General features: G+C 46.9%; 1 protein-coding gene across 8 annotated transcripts in view; it reads left to right on the top strand.

Annotated features, from left to right (window-relative positions):
* SENP1 (SUMO specific peptidase 1) overlaps positions 1-25,748 on the top strand; it is a 99,649-nt gene that overhangs the window by 72,278 nt on the left and 1,623 nt on the right. For 5 of the 8 annotated variants that reach the window (XM_054526610.2, XM_054526612.2, XM_054526607.2 and 2 more), the window contains one exon: positions 7,939-8,212. In XM_054526610.2, the coding sequence (XP_054382585.1) occupies positions 7,939-8,196 (258 nt within the window). In that variant the 3' untranslated portion in view covers positions 8,197-8,212. Of the gene's footprint in view, positions 1-7,938; positions 8,220-25,748 lie in introns of those variants that run through there. The other 3 variants (XM_054526609.2, XM_054526608.2, XR_008511766.2) reach the window with 2 other exon arrangements.

Raw genomic sequence — 25,748 nt, 5'->3', positions numbered from 1 at the left:
CTGAGGTCTGTCTCCTCCTGAGGGTAGGGATGGCGGTCATCGTTGCATTTCCTAAGCTCAGGAAGAATATGATTCACAGCTCTGTGGGAGCCTAACTTTCTCTGGCTCCTCCTGCTTGCCTGGGCCCCACTCCCAAAACCTCTCCTGCTCCCTGCTCCCGCTCAACAGTCACCTCCTGCTCCGCTCCGGTACAGCCTGTCTTTCTGCTCTGGGGCTTGTGGTGTTAGGAAGTCCTCGGGACTAGGTGGGCCAAGGACAGACTAGAAACTACTTAAGACACAGGAAGGCAGGGGTACTATATAAAAAATTAAGATTTAATTTCTGATATTTCATATTTTTAAAGCATCAAAGTAATCCTCATGGCAAAAGTTAGAACTTTGTCAGACTTCTTTATACTTAATCGTTAGAATTGCTTTTATTTTGAATACCAATCGTTTCAAAACTTGGTATTTCTAAAGGTTTTAATCCAGCTCCAATAGTTTTGCACTGTCCCTAAATAAGAGAAAAAGCAGCCTGGAAAAATCAGCCCTGCATGGCCCCAAAATGGGGGTGGAGGGATGGCAGAGTGCCATGAAGAGCACAGCATTTGGGGCCAAGAGGCTTAGGTTCAAGCCTCAAAGCCATCATTTGCTAAATGAGGGCCCTTAGAATTACCCTCTCTGATCCTCCATTTTCTCCTAAGATGGGCATAATCTTATCTATCTACTACCTACATAATATTAGCCAGTTACTTCGCATATTGTAGTGAAGGCCAAATGGGACTGCAGGTGTCTAAGCACATTAAAATAGTCACTGCATCAACATTAATCGTCATTAGAGCAAAGAGTGGAAGGAACGTCCCATAGCGATCACTAGAAGCTTTACAACAGCATCTTGTCCACTTCCCAGCCTCTAGTCTAACTCAAACGTATCCAGGGAGTCGACCCCAGCCCGCCTCACTCTAATTCTGGGCTCAAAACTTAGGAAGGTCTTTCTGTTGCTGAAATAAACACCTCTTGGTCACACGAACAACAATCGTTTAATTCAAGGCAAATTTCTAAAAGGGTTCCCTTTGCTTTACAAACACCACCTGACCAGGCCTGCAAGGGAAGGCGAACCATTTTAAGGAGCCCCCACCATGTAGGGCCGCTTGGTCACTGTGCTGTTGATGAGGACATCATCTGCAAGATCACTCTTTTCCCTCTGGCCCTGGTTGGATGAAGCCCAGTGTGCTGTTCTCATTGTTTGGGCGCAGCATCACAGGCTATGAGTTGAAAATTGGCTCTCCTTGGACAGTCCTCAAGCACTACATTTTTTTCAGTGACTCTCACCAGACCCACAGATGAATTTACCTTCTCTGCGTGTGCCTTTTGACTGGTTCTGTTTCAGGGAACCACAAGCTCAATAAGCTCCACTGTTCTACCAAGCTGGACAAACAGCCACGTCTCTGTTCTCTCGGCCAAGACCCTGAGGCCTGGAGTCCTGCCTTCGGGAATTCCAGAATTCTAGAAAGTTAGAGCTAGACAAGACCTCAGCCTTCATCTAGTCTTGCTCCAACCACTGTACGGATGGGGAAACCAAGGCATGGGCTGGGGATGACTTAAGGAGTATAAAATGTTGGGCTTTCTTTTGTCAAGCCCAGCATGTGCCTTCTATAGGCACCAGTGGTCTCTGCAAGTCCTGGCCTGCTGGCCTCGCAGCCACAGAGAGCTCGGACTCTCTCAGGCAGCTCACTTCGTTGCTGGAACAATAGCAATGTTCTTCCTAATATCGGGCAAAAATTGGCCTCCCACCTTCCTTTAATGCTCACCTGCTTGTGCAGTCTCCAAGGAGAGATAGGTCTGGCCTGCATAGAACAATTGTAAATTAATTCATCCTTAAAGGAAGTGGAGCAGACTGTCCCAGGTCATTCTTGGGCAGCCTCTGCCATAAGATTGGAGAGAAGGCCCAGCACTCTGGGTCTACACAGACTCTGAATATAGAGACTTGGATTCATGTTCTGTTGCCTAAGAGCTATTAATACACGATGGTGAGCATGTTACTAACCTGTTTAAGCCTCAGTTTCCTCTACTGTGAAAACAGAGATAATAGGAGTTTCCTATGTTGGTTCATTCTCCGTATGGCTCACCCATGATCCTAAGATGGCTACCTAGAGAAATATGGCTAAAGGAATGGGTCATTCCCTCTTGTCTTGCTGGCACCATACAACTTGGAGAGCCTGTTCAGATATGCTTCCATAGATTTGCTCAACAGCCCCGGGAGGTAGACAGGGAGGTTTATTATTTATGGTTTACAGATAAGAGAACCAGGCTGGGAAATTCTAAGTGGTTTGTACAAGATCACCCAGCTAAAAAGCAGGAGAACTGGGACTTGAATCCAGGCCTCCTGAATTTGGTGACAGTGCAGACTTGCTCCTTGCCATCAGGCCTGGCTCCTGGGAAGGAACACTTTGAGAAGCCTTAGTGGGGCTTGGTCTCATGCCTCACCCAGGGCCCGGCCATAGTGGGTGCTTGGGGGACCTTTGTCTTTTCTGCCACAGCCTGAGCCAGAGTGGAAGCTGGGCTGTGCAGCAGAGCAGGAACCCAGCAGGTGGCAGGGACAGCCTGTCTGTGCCTGCCTTCTCCCTTGGTGGTGGGGACCACATGCTAAGCTACGTCTGTAAACATGGCCACAGCCTCTTTCTGATCCCTTGAGCTCTGTGTCTCTGCATACACGTCTCTTGGTTTTCTTTCTCCTTCGACTTCACTCTCCTCCCCACTCTCCCCATGCCCCTCCTCTGTCCTGGACTTAATCTTCTGTCTCCTGGCCTCCTTGTCTCTCTCAACATCCAGTGTTTTTTTCTCTTGTTGACTTCCTCTTTTCCTCTCTCTCCCTCAGTTCCTCCTTTGGATCTTCCTGGGTCGAGCAGACAAGTGAGAGGCTTCTGCCGTGCTCAGGGCAAGAGGCTGCTGAGCTGCCCTTCCGTCCCCTCCTCCCTCCCCACGCATCCCTCTCTCTTGCCCTGGCCCCTCATCACCTTAGCTGGCTCCTCCTTGATGCATGGGCTGAGGTGAAGGTACAGGGAGGCAGTTAGAGCAGCTTCCCTGGATACAAAAGCTTCTTTCTACCCCTTGGAGATGAGGTTTCCAGGCAGGTTATTTTTATAGCAGGGCTCAGGCAGGATTCTTCAGAGAAAATAAACAAAGTCATACACACCAGTCCTTCACACCCTTCAGCCCCTTCCCTGGAGAGGGGCCCAGCCTAGCTGTGCCGACACAGGGACGCCCACCACCCCAGAGGGGCTGTGGGGGCTGCTGTCGGGATATCAAGAGGCCAGGGGTCTGGGATGGGGGAGGGGGTGCCAAGGAGGGAGACTGACAGAGGTCCCCTGCAGCTCCAATCAGGCCAGGAGGAGATGGCTGGAACCTTGGGGTCCCTGCCTCACCACTGGGGCCAGAGTCTTGGGTCCGGCATCTGTAGGGGAGAGTCAGATTCAAATGCAGGAGTAACCCAAATTTTCTAAATGCCTACCAAGTGCCAGGCACTGTCCTTGCAGTTTACAAACACATTTTACTTATTCCTCATCACCGAATTCACTGAATTCAGTAGAAGTCATTTCTACAAGTTGCCATTTAGTATTGGGCTCTATGTGCCTGGCACTCTGTTAGGTGCTAGGGAGACAAGATTAAATGACACGTGGAGAGAGAGAGAGCTCAGAGAGCTTTCCAACTGGTGAGGCATTGATTAAATCCCTTACTATGAAGATTTCAAGGTGGATATTTTTATGCTCATTTTGCAGATGAGAAAAGAGACTCAGTGAGGTCAAGTGACTTGTCCAGGGAAGCTTGGACCTTTGATGTCAAGGGCATAAGGGATCAGGGACTCAGAGATCTCTTGGGGCAGGTTTCTTGGGGGTAGAAATGTCAGCTAAGAGGGTGTAGAGGGCAAGAAGCCTGAGATGGGATAGGGGAACAAGGTACAAATCCACGTGCAGTTTTCCTGGGGTCTGGGGCCATTCCAGACCTAGGGTGGAGCACACGTGGTCCCTCATTCTTGAGGGCAGGCAGTCAACAATATCTTGTCTAACAGATCCCAGAAAGGAAGGCCTTTCATAACCAGGTTTGCTGCGGTCTTCTCAAAGCTCCTTTATGAGGAAGCCTCAGGTTAAAAAAAACTTCATAAATCATGTGCATTCCCCATCGGGCATGACAAAAATACATGACCCCTGTGGGTCCCTGCCCAGTGAAGGCAAACAGCTCACTGAAGCAACGCTGGGAGTGCACACAGGCCTGCCACTGTCCTCCACCTCCCTCAGCCGAGCATGTTCCCCAGCTCAGGGCAGCCCCCATCATCCTTGACAGGCCAGGGAATTCCAGATACCAGACAATCATTCTAATGACCCTTCAGGAGTGCGTTTCAGTGTGCTGCCTCAGCCTCCACAGGCATTCGGCCTTTTTTTTTTTTTCTTTTGAGGCGGAGTCTCGCTCTGTCACCAGGCTGGAGTGCAGTGGCACGATCTCGGCTTACCGCAACCTCTGCCTCCCGGGTTCAAGCAGTTCTCCTGCCTCAGCCTCCTGAGTAGCTGGGACTACAGGCGCACACCACCACGCCCAGCTAATTTTTGTATTTTTAGTAGAGACGGGATTTCACCATGTTGCCCAGAATGGTCTCCATCTCTTGACCTCGTGATCTGCTTGCCTCAGCTTCCCAAAGTGCTGGGATTACAGGCATGAGCCACCGCGCATGGCCTCATTCAGCCTTTTTATGACTAATTGTGGAATGAAGGAATGTGTCTGTTTCAGAAGTTCCAAGTATCAATAGGTAGAGTTCTAGTGAATTCCCAGAGTCTGGGGAGCCCCAAAATAACACACTCTAGTGTCTACATTTGCTTATCTTTAAAAGGGAGCTAATAATACTCACGTCTTGGGGTACAAAGAGTTTGCAGACAGGCAGTGCCGAGCCCAGCGCCTAATGCATGGCAAGCACTCCAGCCTCCTCCTGTGCACCAGGCTCAATCTCCACTCATTCATTAGGCGCGTGCCCAGTGCCTGTGGTGTGCTGAGCATGCGCTGGGAGCGGGGTTCAGAGTCTCCTGGGGCCCAGTCCCTGTCCTCCAGGAGTTTACATAGAACAGCCTCGGGGACTCCCAGCATCAGGCAAGACAAGCTGGTGGCCCTTCCAGGACCCAAGGCGTTCCCTCCCCAGTCTGAGTCAGGGGTACCCCCCTCAATTCCCCAGTTACCTTCCCACCACTCTCCAAGGTCTCAGTTTATTATTTTTTCATTCTACTGGGGGCTGACCTTAGTTGTGGTTTAATGGCCTTTTCCTCCTGCGGCCCCTCTTAACTGACACCTGGAATGCCTCTCTGAGCTGCCTCTCGCCTTTCTGTCTCTGCTAATGAGGTTTCTAACAAAGCCATGTGTCACTGGTAGTCTGCTCACAGAGGGACTGCTGGACTGTAGCCTGGGGGACCCGGGCTCTGTGGGAGGAAGGGGATGTGGCAAGGGGGGAGGGCCAAGGGAACACAACATTTCTTTCAGAAAAGGCTGAGGCCTGGGATGAGGGAAGGCAGGAGGCTGGAGCCTGCTCCCTCTGAGCATGCTCCAGGGTGGCCACAGGCTGACAGCTGGAGAACTCACCCCAACCCCCAGGCTCTGAAGAACTCGCCCCAATCCCCAGGCTCTGGAGCTGTCTTTGTAGCCACCTGAGCAAGGGCTGAAGGACCAGGGCCTGGACCTAGTAAGGTCCACCTAACTTAGTGTCTGGCACAAGGAGACGCTGGGTGTGTGCTAGTGGCTTCTCTCTAGTCTGTCCATGTGGGTGGGCTTCAGAGAAGATGGCCTTGAGTGTCCCCAGGCACTGTCCTTTCTGTGCCGGGGAAGGTCTATGTGCATCCCCAGCCAGGCCTGCTCCTGGAGGATTCCGTCTCCTAGGCCAAACTTGACGGAGGAAGACAAGCTCCACGAAGAGCCCTGGAGACCAGACCTTCCAGAGAAGAGACGGCTGTGCGATAGCCCAGGAATAAGTGCTCTCCAAGTCTCCAGAGGGCTGTTAGATCCAGGAAAGAAACTCAGCTCTCAGGCTCAGGGATCAAGAGATCGTATGTAGAAAACACCTCATGGTACATCCATAATCAGCCAACAGATCAAGCATCTACTCCCTGGAAAATGAGTGCTGAAAGGCTGCTCTTGGCAAGAACTAAACTCCAAAGAAGGCACAGCCATGCAGTGTACTTGCTGTTTACTGTGAATCTGGTACTGTCTGTTCATTCAGTTCTCCCAACAAACCTGGGAGGTGGAAGATGTTGCTGCCATTGCCCCCCATAACAGATAAGGCAACTGAGTAACAGAGAGGTTAAGCAATTGGCTCAAGCACACACAGCTGGCAAGCAGTAGTTGTAAGATTAGAACTCGAGCCTGAACTCAAGCATGATGCTGTACTATCTGTCCCACTTGCAGGGAGGGGGAGGTTTGGGAGCCTGGGAGAAGGTGGGAGAGTAGGAACAAGTCAGAGGCCAGTGGGCAATTCGTGTCAGCAGAGCAGTCTAAGCAGAGGGGAAACCAAAGAGAAGAGCCACGCCGTCCTGGCCCTGAGCACACTGGGCCTGGTGGAGAAGCCAACCGGGACAGAGACAGGAAAGCTGGATGAAAAGGGCCTTGGGTGCTGCTCTGAGGAGCTGCCCTGTGCCTGTAGACAGTGTCTCAGTAGAACAAGTCTGGCCAAGTGCAGACTGGCAGGGGTCAGGCAGAACCATGACCCAGGGAGCCGGGACAAGTCATTAGAGCTCTCTGGATAAGGAGCAGGCCCCCTCTCTGACCAGCCCGGGGCAGGACCTCCCTGTGTAGATCAAAATTGTGTCCAGACTGCTGTGTCCAGACAGCTCTAGGTGAGGGCTGAGAACACATGCGGTGTTCCCAGATCAGTTTGCCAGATCTGAGGGTCACCTAGACTATGACTGTTTTTATGGTTTCCTTAAGTCAACTTTCTCATTCTCTTTTACTTTACTCAAGTTTACTTGAAATGAAAACTCTGTAACATGGGATTGATATTCTACCTTTTCCTCCAATACTTATTAAAATAAATACATTTTACAGGTTTGGTCCCTGCCAAAATACATACACATGTACATTAAAATATAGATACTATATATAACACTATTAGAATGCAAAACTTTAATCCAAGTTCTACCTAAAATCACCCAGGGACATTTGCACTTAGGAAACATTGCCTTGTGACCTATCCCTTGCTCTCCAGTTGAAGTGACCTCATTCAAAGATTTCACATTTGGAAAAGGCAAATCAGAAAATCACTCAGACCCAAGGGAGGGAAGGAGGCTGGGCTTGGGCTGGGGGCGGGGGCTGGGAGGCACCCTGGTGGGCTTGAGACCCAGGGGCTGGGGGCAGGCAAGTGAGCTGCCTGGGGCCATGAATGAGGCCTTGTTGAGAGCCGTGGCAGCTCGGCAGTGTGCAGAGACCGTGCTGCAAATGTAAAGTTTCCAATAATTTTTATGGGTGGTTTCTTAATAAACATCTGAGCAGCCTGTCTGGACCGAGAGCTGTGTTGTCCCAGGCGCCCAGAGATGGAGCTGGGTGAGGGGCTGCTGTCTGCAGTGTTGGCCTCTGCACCCCACCCACAGCCTCCCATGGCATCCCCTTCCCATCTCCCCTTTGTCTTCCTCTGTCTTCTTTTTTACTTCCTTTTTGCTGTTTAATGAGAACAACTTCCATTTGCTATTTGTTGACTGAGTCCGGCACTGCATTAAGCTCTCTCTACATTTTGTCTTTGTGCTTGCAGGCACTTTATAAGGTAGATGCGAGTATTGTGCCACTTTTACATATCAGGGAATGTATGAACACATCAAGTTGTTCAGCAATGAAGTGGAAGAGCGTCGATAGCCCTTTGGGCACAGATCTGTGTGCCTCCAAAACCCATGCTCTGAGCACTGGTAACCTCTACTCCTCCTCTTCCTCGCCTTGTCAGCATCAGCACTCCACCTTCCCTTTCCTCCTCCGCGTCGAATCTCAGAGCCAACTTCAGCTAGTGCCTCTCCCTTCGGAAACACCTCCAGGAAATACCTCCTCCCAGATCACCCCTGCCAGAACCAGCACCACCTATGAATACAGCACGTGGGTCTGCAGGTTAGTTGACTTGTCTGTGATGGGACTGATTAATCGAATGCTGAGAAACTTTTGTAGCCATTTGAAAGCCATTTGGGTTATTGGCCCGGGCTTCAGATAAACCAGATAAATAAACCTCAGCAAGAAGGAAATGGCTTCTGGGGTCTTTCTCAGAATTTGGTACATCAAAGTGAAGTCCTAGATGTAAGGATACACTTCTCACAAGCACCTTCCAGTGGGGTCCCTTGCTTTGTTTAGTTGACTTATCACTAAACATATGGCTATAAGATTGATAATATGTTTTGTAAAAAGGGTAGAGGCTCAATGGCCTTGTTGGGCCTATCCAAAGATAGAATGCTATGGGAAAGGAAAACACCTTAAGAAGAAAGGTTCTTGGGCGAGGCGCGGTGGCTCATGCCTGTAATCCCAGCACTTTGGGAGGCTGAGGTGGGTGGATCACTTGAGACCAGGAGTTCGAGACCAGCCTGGCCAACATGGCGAAACTAAAAATACAAAATTTGCCAGGTCTGGTGGGGGGTGCCTGTAATCCCAGCTACTCAGGAGGCTGAGGCAAGAGAATCGCTTGAACCTGGGAAGCAGAGGTTACAATGAGCCGAGATCATGCCACTGCACTCTAGCCTGGATGACACGGCAAGACTCTGTCTCAAAAAAAAAAAAAAGTAGAAGAAGAAGAAAGGTTCTCAGATGTCAGGAGACAGAAACGGTGACCTTGAAGTGTAAACACTCGATCCTTAGCTCACAACAAATCAGTCAGAATGTATTAGCTGCATTAGAACTGTCCACACTGACTTCAACGCTGTATTTCTTGGGTCCGGAGCCTTTTGTAGGGCTCCATGGGTGTGTACATATTCTGCAAACTCCTAACCTGGAAGCAGTCATTTGGTGGCTCTAAGCTGTGAGCAAGAAGTGCTCCAATTATCTGTGCATTAAGATTATTCAGAACTCTGGGTCACCGATGCATATATGTGTGATGCTGAAGCACTGCCTTCCAGCCTCTCTGTGGTTGTGTTTGTCTGATAATTATAAGATCTGTGAAGACAGAGGCCACAGATCAGGGATGTCCTTCTTCCGAGATGGAGACAAGGGCAGAGCAGGTGGCAAACTGTGGCCTCGGGTTCCAGGGGGGCGTGTCCACACTTCACACTCTGATTGTGCATCTGGCTTGCAGTGTGGCTGGGCCTCTCGGGTTGGAGCACCCTCATTTGTTCTACCCTAACACAATCAAGAAAGATAAAAAAGAACACTGTAGCCAGGGAATCTCAGCTGCTGTGCCAGTCACCGGCCATTCATTGTGTGGGGCTGAAGACCTAGCTGGGAGTCAGGTCTAAGAACTGGTTCAGCTCCTCCCCTTGCCTCATCTGTAAAGGCTGCTCAGAGGAAAGGAACATGCACCCAGGCTCTCGAAGCCTTCACTGAAGGACAGAGAGTGCTTGTTACAGGCAGTTCCTTCAGGGTTGAAATTCCATTTCAGGTCTCAGCACCTAAAGTCATTTTTCTTTCTTATTTATGTTTCCTGTGGAAAGTCTGAAGAAAAACTTGTGGAGCATCTTTTGAGTTTGCATTTGGAAGGGAGAAAATATGCTCCTTCTCTGCTGGGAAAACATTGCAAACATTGCAAACATTGGTGCTTTCACAAACCAAACACAAGCTGGTTTTCAAAGCCTCCGGCTTGGCGACCCAGGGAACTGGGTGGAGGGGAGGAGAAGGATGCAGCCACCTGGGCTGGGGAGATTTGCTTTGGGAGCAGAGCTTGGAATTTGTGAATTTTCTACTCCAAGAACATCCAAATAGTGCAGCTCCAGCCCCCTCCTGCGCAACCTTGCTCAGGCAATAGGAGCTCTACCTGGCTGGGGTCTCAATGGAGAGCCAGGGCCTTGGATGACCACCTCCCTGCCCCAGCACAGCCTGGAGTGAAGTGGAGAGGGGAGGGGTGAAGAGGTGTAGGAGAGACAGTGCAGATGAACCAAGATGGCCTCAGGGATTCTCGTCCCTCTCTCAGGGTGATGCTGAGGGTAGAGAGCAGGGGTGAGAGTGAGAAGGGCATGCCTCTGCACCCACAAATTTGCCAGGCTTTCAAACACTGATCAGGCAATCCACTGGACAGTTGTTCCTATAAAGCTAGGACTATGAGAATAGCAGATGTATACTATGGTCTGTCTGGTTCTTTCAGCATAGTCTGTAGCAAAGATTTCCTCACTCCCTCCTTTTCTTCTTCCTTCCTTCCACTTCTTTTGTAACAGAATAATATAATAAATTTCCAAGCACTCATCACTAGCTTTAATAAGTATCAACTAATGGCCAATCTTGTTTAATCCATAACTGCACGTACTTCACCCACTCTTTGTCCTCCAACTGAAATGTTTTGAAACAAATTCTAGACATCATATCCTTTTATCCATAGATATCTAGATTAAAAAAATTTTTTTTGATATTGAACTCTGATGATACAGGGAATCTCCTTCCCCGTATCTTAGGGAAAAAAATGCCCTTCATAAGCCTACATATAAATTTTGCAAATCATTGTAGGGGTTCAGGGAAACACCAAAGCTCATCTAAAGACCTTAAATTTAAAACCTTGGTATATAGGGTAATCACTAGCTTCCATGGAACACATTCTTCTTGGTAGCCTGGAGCTATTCGCTGTTCCTTTGAAGGAGATTTACTTTCTTGTTTTATTTGCAATAGGTATGCACTGAGTGCATTGCGACTGTGCTGGGTTATTGTGGGTAAAGGTGAGAGAAGGCAGGGCACACAGGGCAGATGATTACATTCCTGCTGGGAGGGCTGGAGAGCCCTTGGAAAGCAGCCTGCAGGCTGAGGAAGCAGGGACTCCGGGATCTGCCCTCAGGGGCTGCAGGAAGGAGGAACCTTTTCTGAGTAAGCTTTCCTGGGGGTTTGTTTATTGGCCAGCGTTAGGTCTCTGAGTGGTTGTTAATGTGTTTGTTTAGGGTCCATTGTAATGTCTTTAAGATAAAGACCTGCTCAGTTTACAGGCAACTGTCAAGTACTGGGCTTGGAGCCCAGGGAGCCCGTGAGGGAAGCATTTCCAATATGGCGATCAAAGCCACGCTTAGGGCCTTCCTAGGCTCCTGAAATAATCTTGGAAGGCACTCCGGGAGAGGATCAGCAGCATGCACAGGGTTAGACTAGAGGAGCTCTTTCAGGCTGGACAAATAGCTGTTTAATAAGGAAACGGAATTCTTTGTTCTCTTTTTTTTTATTTTATTTTAAGAGGAGGTATAGGAGCAAAGCCATTTTAGATGCTAGGGGTCCTTTGGAGAGAGCCCAGAAGCTTTCTAATCTTAATATCCAACTCTTTTGCTATTTCCCCTACCTCCTCATCCCACCTCAGGGTCAGCAAATCTCCATGTCTGCAGACCCAGGGACCTGTAGTTAAGCTGCATGGAGCCTAAAAAAAGGCACTGTGGTGCTGGTGCTTGGATACACATGGCAGGGGACACAGAAATACTGAGATGGGCACAAACAAACTCTGGAATTTATAGTAGAGCGAAGATGGCATTTCAACCAGTTAGGAAAGATAGACGTTTCTTGCTGTCACCCAGGCTGGAATGCAGTGGAATGATCTCGGCTCACCACGACCTCTGCCTCCTGGGTTCAAGCAATTCTTGTGCCTCAGCCTCCCAAGTAACTGGGATTACAGGCGTGTGCCTCCATGCCTGGCTAGTTTTTGTATTTTTAGTAGAGACAGGGTTTTGCCATGTTGGCCAGGCTGGTCTTGAACTCCTGACCTCAAGAGATCTGCCTGCCTTGGGCTTCCAAAGTGCTGGGATTACACGTGTGAGCCACTGCACCCAGCCAAGATAGAATTTTCAATAAATGTCCCAGCACAACTGGGCAGACATTTGGGAGAAAAAACAGTAAGTTCAGATGTATATCTCATACCTTAAAATGAGATCAATTGTATGTGGATCAAAAATTTAAATGTAAAAATTTAACCCTAAAAGAACTTAAAGGAGCCAGGAGAAAAAAATTTAAAATCTATGAATGAAACCAGAAACCATAAAATAAAATAACAATAAATTTGACCATATAAAAATAAAAAGTGTTTGCATGGCAAACAAAAAGAATCATCATAAACAAAGTCAAAAGCCAAAATGAGGCCGGGCACAGTGTCTCATGCCTGTAATCCCAGCACTTTGGGAGGCCGAGGCAGGCGGATCACTTGAGGTCAGGAGTTCAAGACCATCCTGGCCAACAAGGTAAAACCCTATCTCTACTAAAAATACAAAAATTAGCCAGGCATGGTGGTGCATGCCTGTAGTCCCAGCTACTCAGGAGACAGAGGCAGGAGATTTTGCTTGATCCCGGGAGGCAGTGGTTGCAGTGAGCCGAGATTGTGCCACTGCGCTCCAGCCTGGGCAACAAGAGCAAGACTCTGTCTCAAAAAAAAAAAAATTCAAAATGAAAAATCATGAAGAATTACCTGCAACTCTTATTATAGGCAAGAGGTAATGTTCTATATAAAGATCTCACGTAAATCAAATAAGAAAGAGAACAACAGTTGAATAGAAAAGCAAAGCATATGAACCAACAGTTCCCAGAAAATGAAGCAAAACCAATACAAAAAAAAAAAAAAAAGGAAAGAAAGAAAATACAAACTAAAACCACACTGAGATAGCATTTTTCACTTTTCAGATTGGCAAAGACCAAAAGAACTGATTAGTATACAAGGAGTGGCTATGGTGGTGAGATTTTTCCTCTGCAAACCATGACAGCGGTAGCTGGCAAAGGTTTGGTGAAATAGGCATTGGCATACATTGTTGATGGGAGTGGTGCATGCAGTGTTAAAGGGAATTTAACAATATCTGTCAAATTTTTTTAGTGCACTTCAATTTTGACCCAGCAATTCTGCTTCTAGGAAATTATCCAACAGATAAATGTGCATGTGCAAAATGGCATATACACAAATATTTACTGCAGCATTATCTCAGCAAAAGGCTAGAGATAACCCGAATGTCCATCAGAAGGGGACTGGTTAAATAAATTACGGTATATCTGTACAATGGAATATTAAGCAATCTTAAAATAATGAGGATTTCAAAAACGTGTGGGTGTGGAATCTTTCCAGGACACAGAAAGTAAAAAAGTCCTGTGTAGACCAGTGTGTGGAGTATATTACCATTTGTGCCAAGAGAGGAGAGGGTTGATTTTTACCATTTGAGATGGGAGTGAGGGATGATTTTTAAACACAGTTGCTTGCATATGTTTGGAATCTCTCTGGAAGGAGACCTGAGAACTAATAATATTGGTCCTCTATGGGGAGGGGAATGAGTGGAAGCGGAGGAGACTTCACCTTTTGTACCTTTGGAATTTTTTTTTTGTTTTTGACAGGGTCTCACTTTGTTGCCCAGGCTGGAGTGCAGGGGTGTGATCACAGCTTGCTGCAGCCTCAATCTCCTGGGCTCAATTGATCCTCCGACCTCAGCCTCCCAAGTAGCTGGGACTACAGATGTGCGTCACCATGCTCAGCTAATTTAAAAAAATTTTCTGTAGAGATGGGATCTGCACTATGCTACCCAGGCTTGTCTTGAACTCCTGGCTTCAAGTGACCCTCCTGCCTCAGCCTCCCAAAGTGCTGGGATTACAGGCATGAGCCACTGTGTCTGGCCGACTACTGGAATTTTGAATTGTGTGAATGTATTGTCTATTTTTAAAATAATATTAAAATTATGATTTTCTTGTTTTAAAAAAGAGAACAGTAAAGGAAAGAACCTGACACAATAAAGGAAGAGGAGACAGGTCAAATGTCCGTTCCTTCCTTTGCAGCAGATGCAAAGTGGACCCTGCTTTGTTCGTGGTGGCGGCTGAGCCTCGCTTCACTCACTTCCCACCTTTCTCTCTCTTTATGGGATTCTTAACAGCCACACTCACGGAGATTTTTAAGGAGTGTGTTCCCTGCAAAATCTCAATACCAAATGATGATTTCCGTAAGTTTCCATAAGTTGGTAAGTCCCAAGCCTTTCCTCCAAGGGGGCATGGTCATCCCTATAGATACAGGACATGAATGGCAAGCAGCGCTGATGCTGGGCAGGGAATATGTCCTCGCTCTGAGAAAACTGTGCGGGAATTACACGACTCTGCAGTGGAGAACGCTGGAGAAAAAGGGGGCCAAAAAGAAAAGAGAGAACAAGAAAGAGAGAGAGAGAACAAAAAGAAGCAACTGAAAGTCTGTCAATAGGCAACTTGTACATCCATACAGGAGAAGACCATGTCATGCAGCCATTACAAAGAAAAAGGAGCAGGATCCCTGGTGCCCAGTTATTGAAGATTGTTCACCCTCTGTGTAGCTGGGGCTGTGTTCTATGCCCGAGCACCAGATGAGTGGGAGAAACACAAGTGCAGCGAAGCCTGATCAGAGACACAAAACTCTTTGGAAAGATGTCACCTGGGTTTGGAAGGAAAGGAAGGGGTTTCCGAAGCAGTGCATGTGAGAGAGGATTTGGCTGGGCCAACGGTCCACATTCTGGCATGTGTTCCTAGATCTCTTATCTCATTGCAGTATCAATATTTTGATACTATCTCAACAACAGTGCCTTATTTAAGGAATAAATCTGCAATTTCTTGAATTTTCATATAGTTGCTTCTTTGGCTGGGCAATAACCATGTGAAAGTGTTATTATTCCACAAGTTCACCACCCTGCCTGCTGGAGCTCTCTACTTATTTGGAAAAACAGGACTTTGCACTTGAAGCTGACAAAGAAGAAGGAAGTGGACAAGTTGGAAGACCCAAGCTCTCTTTTTACCTCTTGATCAAAGCTAGTGTCACCTTGGGCAACTCTCTATTCTCCCTGTCAGGGCCAGGCCCAGGATGCACACTTTAAGAGGCACCAAAAATACTCAGTCATCAAGATACAGACTATTTTAATGCAACATTTTAAAAATAAAAATTAATGCAAAAATCTATAATGAACAAGATACCAGACATTTAAATAAATATAGGATCAATATTACTGATTCTTCCTTTTGCTGTGGGCTCCATTATGGCTGGACACAGCATTGTCCCCAAGGCCTCATTTTCCGCATCTCTAAGTGAAGAGGGTTGGACCATTTGACCGCCCAGGAACCTGCTGGGCCCCGTTGTTTTATGGCTCAGTAATGAGGTGCCACTGAAGAATGAGAGAACATTTAACAAAGTGCTAATTGTACAGCCCAGACAATAGTGCGGGTGGGGTGACAGGGAGTCTTCATGGGGACAAGGGACGGCAGTAGAGTCCAGGCAGCTGGGGGAGATAACAACATTTGGCCAGCTTTCTCTTTGTTTCCACTGGACACAAGCTCACCTACCAGCGACAGGAGGGGGACAATGCTCCCGCACCTCCTCCCTCTTTCTCCCCTGGAACTGTGCTCAGACCTAGTCAGGGGACGGGGAGAGCCTCATTCACATGTGGCTTGTGGCCCAGCGACCTGCTGGCTAACAAAGCTTTCTAAGGATATCTGAGAGAAGCTTGGTACCCCATAGGAGGAAGGGACAGCAGCAGAGGTGCCCTGCCCGGTATCCTGGGACCCAAACAGTGCTGCCCTCTCACCTCATCCCAAGATGGGCAAAGCAGCACAGCTTGCTCTCTTGTAACCTTCCTGAGGGCGCCATTGTCTTGACCGAGTCCTCTAAGGCCGGCATGGAATGAATGCATGAGAACAGCTGTGAATACAAAGCTTAGGACATTCTGTGGACATGCTGAGACAAATTAGTTAATAATCATCTAGTTAAGGAATCCCATTTCCAGAGTGAATGACTTGCCCCTCCGCATCACCCAAGTCAAGGATAACATTTCTGAGTGAGACTTCAAACCCATGTTCCACATGGGGGCTGCAGCTCCACCCCTTGGGACGGCCTTGCTGCTCATGGGACCCATTTCCTCAGAGGCTGGTTTCAGAATGCTTTTCCCAAATTCTCACCAGCTCAGAGATGAAGCTTCATCTCTGCAAATGTCATTCATCACTAGAAAGTGGCTGGGGCCTCTGAGGTCCTGTTCAGATCAACAGGATGAGAGAATCCTGTTCTTCAGGAAAACCCACCTCTTCTCTTTGGCCCCAGTGCCCCTCGCATTCTTGCCGAGCTGCAGAAGGGCAACTGAAGACAAGTGACATTGGAAAAAACAGTGGCCTCCACCCTGGACAGGAAGAATGGCTCCCTTCATCGGGACTGCTCTGAAATGCCAGGGTTATCCAGGTCCCAGAGTGAGGAAGTGAATCAACTCTTCCCAGCCTTCAGTCATGCAGGCTGCTTCTGTACCCTTCAGTGGTGTGGTATTTAGACATGTTTTGTCAAAAACTAATGAACATCTCACTTAGATGTTGGAAACAAACATAAGCCCCAGCCAATTCTTACACTTGCTGAGGATGAATAAGTCCCTTTGGCTTCCCAGGTAGCTGGGTCCAACAAGTGAATTTAGAGGCTGAGAAGTGAGTTGTTGGCCCTCACATGGACTTACCATCTGAGTGTGCCCTTGGCTGGCTGCATAGCTTGAGAGCAGCGGTTCTCAACCTTAGGCACACATTGGAATCACATGGGGGGCTTAAAAAACACTGACCAGGGGCCCCCCACCAAAAAAAATTCTGATTTAATTGTTCTGGGGTGCAGTCACAAGATTGGGATCTTTAAAAGCTCCCCAAGTGATCCCAATATGCAGTCAGGACTGGGAACTACCACCCCACCCAGACCAGTGCTGAAACCTTAACATGTAAACAAATGACCTCAGGATCTTGTTAAAATGAAGATTCTGATTCGGCAGGTCTGGGGTGGGACCTGAACTTCTGTACTTCTCTTTTTTTTTTTTTTAGACGGAGTCTCGCAGTGTCACCCAGGCTGGAGTGCAGTGGCGCAATCTCAGCTCACTGCTGCAACCTCCACCCCCCGGGTTCAAGTGATTCTCCTGCCTTAGCCTCCTGAGTAGTTGGGATTACAGGTGCATGCCACCACACCCAGTTAATTTTTGTGTTTTTAGTAGAGACAGGGTTTCACCATGTTGGTCAGGCTGGTCTCGAACTCCCAACTTTGTCATCTGCCCACCTCAGCCTCCCAAAGTGCTGGGATTACAGGCATGAGCCACTGCGCCCGGCTGAACTTCTGTACTTCTAACAAGCTCCCAGGTGATGAGATGCTCCTGGTCTGCAGACCACACTTCAAGTAGCAAGAGCACACTGCATTGTCCAACATGGTAGCTAACAGCCACACATGCTGCTGCTTAATTAAAATTTAAAACAACTTAAACTTTAGAAATTCAGTTCCTTCACTGTGTTAGCCACATTTTATGTGCTCAGTTGCCACATTTTGTGTGCTCAGTCACCGCAGGTGGCTAGTAGCTACCATATTGGATGGCACAGAGAGACTCTCCTTCATCACAGAAAGTTCTTTGGGGCAGTGCTGTCTTAGAGCATCTCCTTGTCTCTCAACTCCTATTCAAGTTGCCATCTCTTGAAATGTGGATTGAAGCCACATTGGTGGCAGGAACTATGAAACAGTCCCTTATACTCCCCACACTGTGTCTGTGAACTAGAAATGTAATAGGTGCTCAGTTAATGCTTGCTTCAGTTAGGGTACTTGTGCCTTTGTCCAAAGACTACCACCAAATAAACACTGACTGATTAACTAATGTCTACTTGGGCGTCAATGAGCAGTCTTATGGAGTTGTATCCAGTGGCTCAGTGGGCATGCCAGCTTGGAAGAGGTCAATGATCAGGTTGCAATAGGAATGCTTCCTCTATCTCTGGCTGGCCCATGGTTCACGACCAAAGGAAAAAAAAAAAAAAAAAAAAAGCAGGGCTCCAGGTGGCCTCCTCTGTCAGAGTATCTGCCCATCATTAGTCATTTAGCCTGGGAGATGGGCCGAGATGCCCAGGTTTACCTAACGGGACCCTTCATCTTTCAAGCCCAATTCAGAGGAGACAAATCTGGATATGTTCTCTCTCTGGGCATTTTTCCTGAGCCTTAGGGAAAGGGAAGTTCCTGAGATGGCCTGCTTCCTATTCCTGCATAGCTGCTCTGTCTTTACTTGGGCAGCTGTAACAGACACAGGAGGCAGAGCTGGGATTGGGGTGCTGGGTCCCAGAAGCAGAGGGAGGCTCCATCTGCCTTAGCCACACTGGGTGGGTAAGTTAAACCTTCAGCTAGGTACGCTTTTGTTTTAGCTTCACAGTGATTGATTTTCAGAGTTAATTGATAAGTCATTGTTCTGCTAGGATAAAGTGGTGGTGGAAAAAAAACTGGAACTGGACCCATCACAGAGCCACATGTGGCCACCTCATTTCACCGCTGAAACATCTGAAGCCCACAGAGTAAAGCAATTTGACTGAAATCACACAACATGTTAGACACATGGTTAGGTGTAAAATTTAGTTTTCCCGACTGCCAGGCCAGTGTTCTTTCCACTGCTTCATGTCCATGAGGTTTGCAAGAGTGTATAAGCCACTCGAATAGAAATAGAATATTACATAAATATGTATCTCTAGTACAATATACAAGGTAGGTGTTCTTTAGTTCTTTTCTGGAAAGGATGATAATAAAATTGCTTTTTTCCTACTTTCTCACTTACACTCACCACATCCTACTGCAGGATACACATTGCATACTCCTTTGGGGAAAGCTAAACCTTCCCTCCACCCCCTGCACATATCTGAACAATAAAACAACATCTTTAATGAGTAACTCACCATGAGTAAAGAAAGATGAAGCGGCTGGGCATGGTGGCTCAGGCCTGTAATTCCAGCACTTTGGGAGGCCAAGGTAGGTGGATTGCTGGAGCCCAGCAGTTTGAGGCCAGTCTAGGCAACATAGTGAGACCACATCTCTTAAAAAAAAAAAAGAAAGAAAAGAAAGAAAGAAAGAAAGAAAGAGGAGGCTGTAAGCACTATAATCATAGGAAATATTTCCAAGCTGGTAAAGAAGAGAACGGTAGCTTCTTTTGCAGGTCTACAGACACATCACACTGGAAATTTACAAGCTATGCAGCCCAAGACACCAACGTGGTCATCAGTTGGCTCTTAACAAATGCATGAACTTACCTCAGCCAACATTTCTCAAAATCTCCTTACTGCTTCTCTACCCCAGTATTGATCACATTACTTACTAGTTCTCAGTCTAGAGAACCATGCCAGTGTTACCACTGAGTGTTAATCTCCATTCATAATCTGTGCTACACGAAGGTACTGGCTGCTCTTTAATGCCAAAGACCAACACACAGAGGTGGACAGATGAAAGGCATTAATATTAGGGAAATCTAACATTTCCTAAATGCTCGCATTTAGTAAATATCAGTAGTTATTACCTCATCAAGAGCAAAATATATTCAGTATGTTCACAAGTACATGTAAGATATTTACAATACTTGTGGAAAAGGAGAATGGTATGATGTTTGCAGTTAGGTTGCATTTGCCAAGTCAGCACTCCGGGGCACTTTGCCTGCAATTGTGACCCTCTGTCATAGGTGAACTCTGTTTTATCTGAGGACTGAGTCTGAATAACCTGGCACATGTACTTTTCTTTTTTTCTTTTTTTTTTCAATTAAGATTTCTTTCTTTTTGTCTAAGACAGGGTCTTGCTCTGTCACCTAGGCTGGAGTACAGTGGTACAATCACGGCTCACTGCAGCCTCAACCTCCGGTGCTAAAGTGATCCTCCTGCCTCAGCCTCTCCAGTATCTAGGGCAACAGACATGAACGCCACACGCAGCTAAATTTTTAAATGTTTTCGTAGAGATAGGGTCTTGTTATATTACCCAGTCTGGTCTCGAACTCCTGGGCTCAAGTGATCCTCCCACCTCAGCCTCCCAAAGTGCTGGGATTATAGGCATGAACCACCACACCCAGCCTCACTTTTCTATTTAAATACATCTTCCCTACAGACTAGAAACCTTTATTAATACAACTAAGTACAAAGATCATGGAGAATCAGGATAGGTAATTTAGAATTAAAGTTACAAAACTCCAAGCAAGATTTAAAGAAACAGAAACACCTATATACAATCAGGTATCTTTTTTACTCACTTTAAACTGTTTCTGACTACAAAATATAGTATTGGCACTATCCAGACATGAGAAGGACCAGCTTTCCCCTCTTATTTTTTTGAGTTAGACCCTTTAGAGCTTCTTATCAAACCAAATTTAAAAGGCCTTGCAGACAGTTTTTCCCCAAATAGTAATCTTCCCACAGTTATATCATACTTGTCTTTTTGTTTAAGCTGGTAACTAATGAGAAGGCCAATACCTACCCAAGCCTTCCGAGCCTTTATGATCAATTTAGAAGTTCCTGTTCTTCTTAGGGAAAACTTGTGCTGAAGAATTGGGGCCACTTATCCCCAGTGCCAAGTTTTTTTTTTTTTTTTTTTTTTTCCGGGTAATATTGAAAGCTTCTTAATCTAGTTTTTATTCCTAACAGATTTTAAAACAATTAAGATGTTTTCAACGCTGTACCTTAAATTACAGGATATTCGTCAATCAACCTAGATCGTATCAGCTATAATCCAAACTCATGCAAACATAACTTAAGACAAAAATTTTTATGAGACCCAAATTAAAAACAGATAAATGATATTGTCTCTTTATGGTATGGCAGGTGTGTGCAGGAAGGGTAAATAAATCGGATGCAGACCAAGGAGAGTAGTACTAGCAATAATAAACATTTACTCTAAGCCTCCCATGTAAAGCACTCTGCCGAGGCTTTATGTTTGTTACTTCATTTACTGCTCACAACAAGCCCATGAGTAAATTACTATTATCCCTGTTTTACCGATTACTTCTCTGATGCTCAGAGAAGCGAATGCACTTGCTCAAGAGGACAGAGCCAGGAAGTGCAGTTGCAGCATCTAATCTGGGAAATTAAAAGGCAGCCAACCCTCACTTGTTTGTATTTTTACCCAGGAAAGCATTAAGAATGTGGTAAGTTTCTAGGCACTTTTTTTTTTTTTTTTTTCTTTGAGACGGAGTTTCGCTCTTGTTTCCCAGGCTGGAGTGCAATGACAGATCTCGGCTCACTGCAACCTCCACCTCCCAGGTTCAAGCGATTCTCCTGCCTCAGCCTCCCAAGTAGCTGGGATTACAAGTGCCCGCCACCACGCCCGGCTAATTTTTTGTATTTTTAGTAGTTTCTCCATGTTGGTCAGGCTGGTCTCGAACTCCTGACCTCAGGGGATCCGCCCGCCTCGGCCTCCCAAAGTGCTGGGATTACAGGCGTGAGCCACCGCGCCCGGCCTCTAGGCACTTTTAAGATAAAGATGGGCCTCTTGACAGGCTTGCATGGGAGGAACCTGGGGCACATGTGGGATTCTTTCCTCCTATCCCCCATGAGAAGGAAGCTCACATACCACTGGCTAAGGATTCCAGAGTCGGGTCTTCATGAGGCAAGGAGCAAAAGCCACTATGAGGACCTCGCTGGTAGCCCAGTTAAGCTGCCAGAAGAAACTCACGATTGGAGGTACAGTTACAACTGCAGAGGAGGGCAGGTCTCTGCAGATCCTAAAGATTAGTTACACCATGGGACAGATGTGACCAAACTGCCTTCACTACCCAAGGCTGTGTCAGGAAGAGCTATTTTCAGTGAAAGGGAAGAACAGAGCGCTTCTGTCCATGACATTGTACTGTGCTACAGCACATCATAGAATGCCACATAACATCACAATATATTATAACTTGTTTACCTTACTGTCTGGCTTTTTTGTGTATCCCCCGAGAGGTAGTCATCTCCTTGCATACAGGATTCATGTCTAATAGAGCTTTCTTTTGTCCCTCCATACCACCTAGCAAGTGCCTGGTGCATAGCTTGTGCTCAACACAGGGGATGAAGAAATGCTGGCCGAGGAATGAGAGGGAGAATGGGACAGGAGGGAGGATAGAGTAAGGGGAGACAGTCGAGCAGGACCCCAAGATTTTGCACCCAGGATTCTGGGAGGGAGAGTGTCAAGGGCAGTGGGTGGGTGATCAGCCAAGGAGCTGGCCTGGAGGCTGGAGTGGAGATTGGGGCGGTGTGGAGCACAATGGGGCCCTGGCTGCCCCCGGATAGGTGCTGGGTGTGGGGACAGCTGAGGGGCCCTCATGGGGAAGGGCAGCATGCACTGTCCTGCTCCTTCTCAAGGTTGTTTTTGGCAAAGGAGCTCACTAGAAACTTACCACATGTATGTTCCCTGGGGCTTTTCAGGGACTTCCTAGAGGGCAGGCCCACTGCCCCCTGCCCCCCGCACTGGGGCAGGATAAACTTGGTTTGCAGGGCCTGGCTTTCTCTGAGGTGGCACCTACCCTACTAGTCCTAGGGACATCATAGTTAGCTCATTGCTTTCCTTGGTACGTCCCACCTAGGAGTTCATCAGTCAGGAGTCCCTGGGGGGCAGGGCTAAGGGGCCACCATGGGAAGGTGGCTCAGGTGGCTGACTCCGCTCCCCTGCTGGCTCTACCCTGACACTGTCTCCATGGAATCCAGGGCTCCAGTTCTAATCATGGGTCAGTCTCTTCCTTGCACTGAGCCCAATTCCTACTGGAAAAAAGGGACATAGGAAAAGTGACCCACCACCTGCTTTAAAAAAAAGACCGCAGCAGGCTTTACAAAGTCATGCATCCATCACCCCCTTTAGGGCCCTCCATCCATTCCTCTCCTTAAAACTCACTTCTCCTTTCTGCCACCTTTAATTCAGGCCCCTCCTTGCCTTATCTGCCTCCAGTGCACGCCTGAGCCCAGTCATGTGTGACTGCAGACCATGCAGACCACACCCCTCTTGTTAGCCAGGGTCATATGGAACTTTCCGTGGACCAATATTCAGACCAGCACATCTCCAGCCTTCATGGGCATATGAGTTATCTGGAGAGTTTAGTAAAAGCCAACTCTGATTTGGTAGGTTCGGCTTTTCCAACAAGATCCCAGGGTAGGTTGATGCCGCTGGTCCATGGACCACATTTACTATGTGACCGCACTGTGCCAAGCAGGCTTTGCAAGGGAAAAGTTAAGTGTATTAAGTTATGGCCCCTGCTTTCAAGGAGGCATGTGAATAGACTCACATGGGATTTCTTCACATGTTTTAGGGAGGAAGGGATGGATGGATGGATAGATGGATGGATGATGATCTAAAGGCATAACTCCATAGAACTGGCCGTACCCAAATGCAAATGGAGTTCAAGGAAGGGAGAGAGATGGGGAGAGAGAGTTCCACCTGTCTCATGGGTTGTTGACCTCTCAAAGGGTATCCCTTGGAACCCCCATGTTGTGTTATTGCTTGAGAAGTGCCTGGAACAGATGCTCTGTGGCTCTTGGGAATGGTTGTGGTTTACTGCAGAACCACTTTCTTCACATGGAACTTCTGCTGGGAGTGCTCAAACATCTCTGCATTTAAGCATTTGTGTTCTTCCTATATCTCAGAACCATCAAGAGCCGATGAGAGAGACAAATGCTCCTTAAAGGCAGAAAGCTACCCACCTTAAGAAAATGCAAGATTTTGCACGAGTTTTGTTGTCTTTGTTTTTAAAGTGAAATGGGAAGATTATTTCTGTATAAAAATACAGACATTTCTTCAAAATGTAAGCCTTTAAAAAGCCCAGTCACCTTTATCTTTTTCTGCAAAGGTCTAGCTAGTAGGAGGTAAGAAGAAGAGGGGAAAATGAGAAGAAAGATAGATTTGAGCCGGACTCGGTGGCATTCAAGGAGTCCTCCATGTCTGGCCTTGCCTTCACCCCTTACTGCCATGTCTTATTCCCAGGGCCCTGCAGATGGCTCCACACTGTCCTGGGGCCACTGCCATGCTTTCTGGTGCATCTGCCCTTCTTTGCTTCCATTTGGGAGCCATCCTGCCCTCTCACTGTACCTCTGCGTTTCAAACCCCCACCCATGCTTGGAGACACACTTCTAGGAAACCTCTCCCCAGCTTACTCCATGGGTTCCAGAATGCCATTCTTCTTTCCTTTTTTTCTGTTTCTTTCTTCTTTTTTTTTTTTTAGGGGGTTGGGGAGAGTGGGATACCTTTTTTGCTGCTTTTTGTACAATCATTTTTTTCCTATTTCCCCTACAGATGCAGAGGTGGTATCTAAATCCTCTCTGTATTCCCATCTCATACAGAAGTAGGTGCTCAGTACGAGTCCTAAGCTGAATTTGTACGGCACTAGGACAGGATGGAGGAGACTGGGTGGGATTCTTAGTGCTATTTGCATTTGAGAATACATAGTAACACATTTATGCTCCTATGGAATGGAATGTACACCATAAATCTGGAAAACCCTATCCTGGACAGTCTTGATCCTGTTACTCTGCCCCAAAAATGCCAAAGGAAAACATAAACACATCTTGAAAGACTGTCTGAACGGAGCCCAACCAACAGAAGCTGAGTGTCACTGAGTAAGCTGGGCTCACCACCCCCAGGCACGGCTGCTGTGTGAAGTCTGTGCATTCACCACCTGCCATATTTGGGGTGGGCTTACCTCTTTGGAATGTGAATCCTTCTTCACTTTATCACTATTTTTAAATGGGATTTGTGTAGAGGAAGAGAAAGATATCTTTTCTTTACAGCCTGTCTACAAATATCTTTCCCAATAAGGCTGTGTCAACCTGAGTCTAAATTTAATGCCTCCATAAAAGAGAGAAAAATAGTGAAATGGTTATTTTGTCTACACGACACAATATTGCTGATTTAATCCATCTGTTTCTCTGAATTGGGCTGACTTGGGGTAGATACACTGATTGTGACTGTTTAATTTCTTTCTTTCTCTCTCTCTCTCTCTTTCTTTCTTTTCTCTCTCTCTCTCTCTCTTTTGTTTGAGATGAAGTCTCACTCTGTTGCCCAGGCTGGAGTGCAATGGCACAATCTCAACTCACTGCAACCTCTGCCTCCCGGGTCCAAGAGATTCTCCTGCCTCAGCCTCCTAAGGGACTACAGGTGCACACCGCCAAAACCAGCTAATTTTCATATTTTTGTAGAGATGGGGTTTCACCATATTGGCCATGCTGGTCTCAAACTCCTGACCTCAAGTGATCCTCTGGCCTTGGCCTCCCAAAGTGCTGGGATTACAGGTGTGAGGCACAGCACCCTATTGTACCTGTTTAATTTCTAAGTGTTCTACCTACGGTTACCCATGCTGTACTTAAAGGTGTAAGTGAGGCTGGCCATGTGGGACACTCAGACATCGATGCTCTTTTTCTATCAACTGGGGAAAACAGAAGCGCTTTGTTTCCAGTTCAGTAGCTCTAGAAATTGCAGCATTTCCTTATTAGTCTGACACTGCTATGATAGAATATTTTTCACATTAAGTGAATGAACATTTATTTACAACCTTTCTCAAATATGGAATACATATTTCCTGTCTCCTCAAAGAGACCACATTAAACTTAAAATATGTTTAATTATGTTTAAGACCACATTAAACTTAAAATAAAAATTAGCGTTTTATTGGACATTTCAGTTTATCATTATGAATTGCAGGGACTACAGCAGATGCTGTAGATCGTGATATTCCCTGGAAGCATTGATGACTGTAAGGGCATTGACCCTACCCCGTTGACCTTCGGCTACCATGTTTTGTATTTGTTGTGTCAACTTCATATTGCTTTTCTGTATCCTCTCTTACTCTCCCTTTTTGCTGTTCTCATTGTGCTTCATCAACAACTGCTGCTCTCCTATCTTACCTCTAGTTTTCTGCATCTAATTGGTGAGGTCAGATGCCATTA

This window comes from Pongo abelii, chromosome 10 (genome assembly GCF_028885655.2).
Source record: "Pongo abelii isolate AG06213 chromosome 10, NHGRI_mPonAbe1-v2.0_pri, whole genome shotgun sequence".
NCBI classification, from domain to species: Eukaryota; Metazoa; Chordata; class Mammalia; order Primates; family Hominidae; genus Pongo; species Pongo abelii.
Note: the sequence above shows the minus strand (reverse complement) of the source record. Positions and strands in the feature narration are given on the sequence as shown.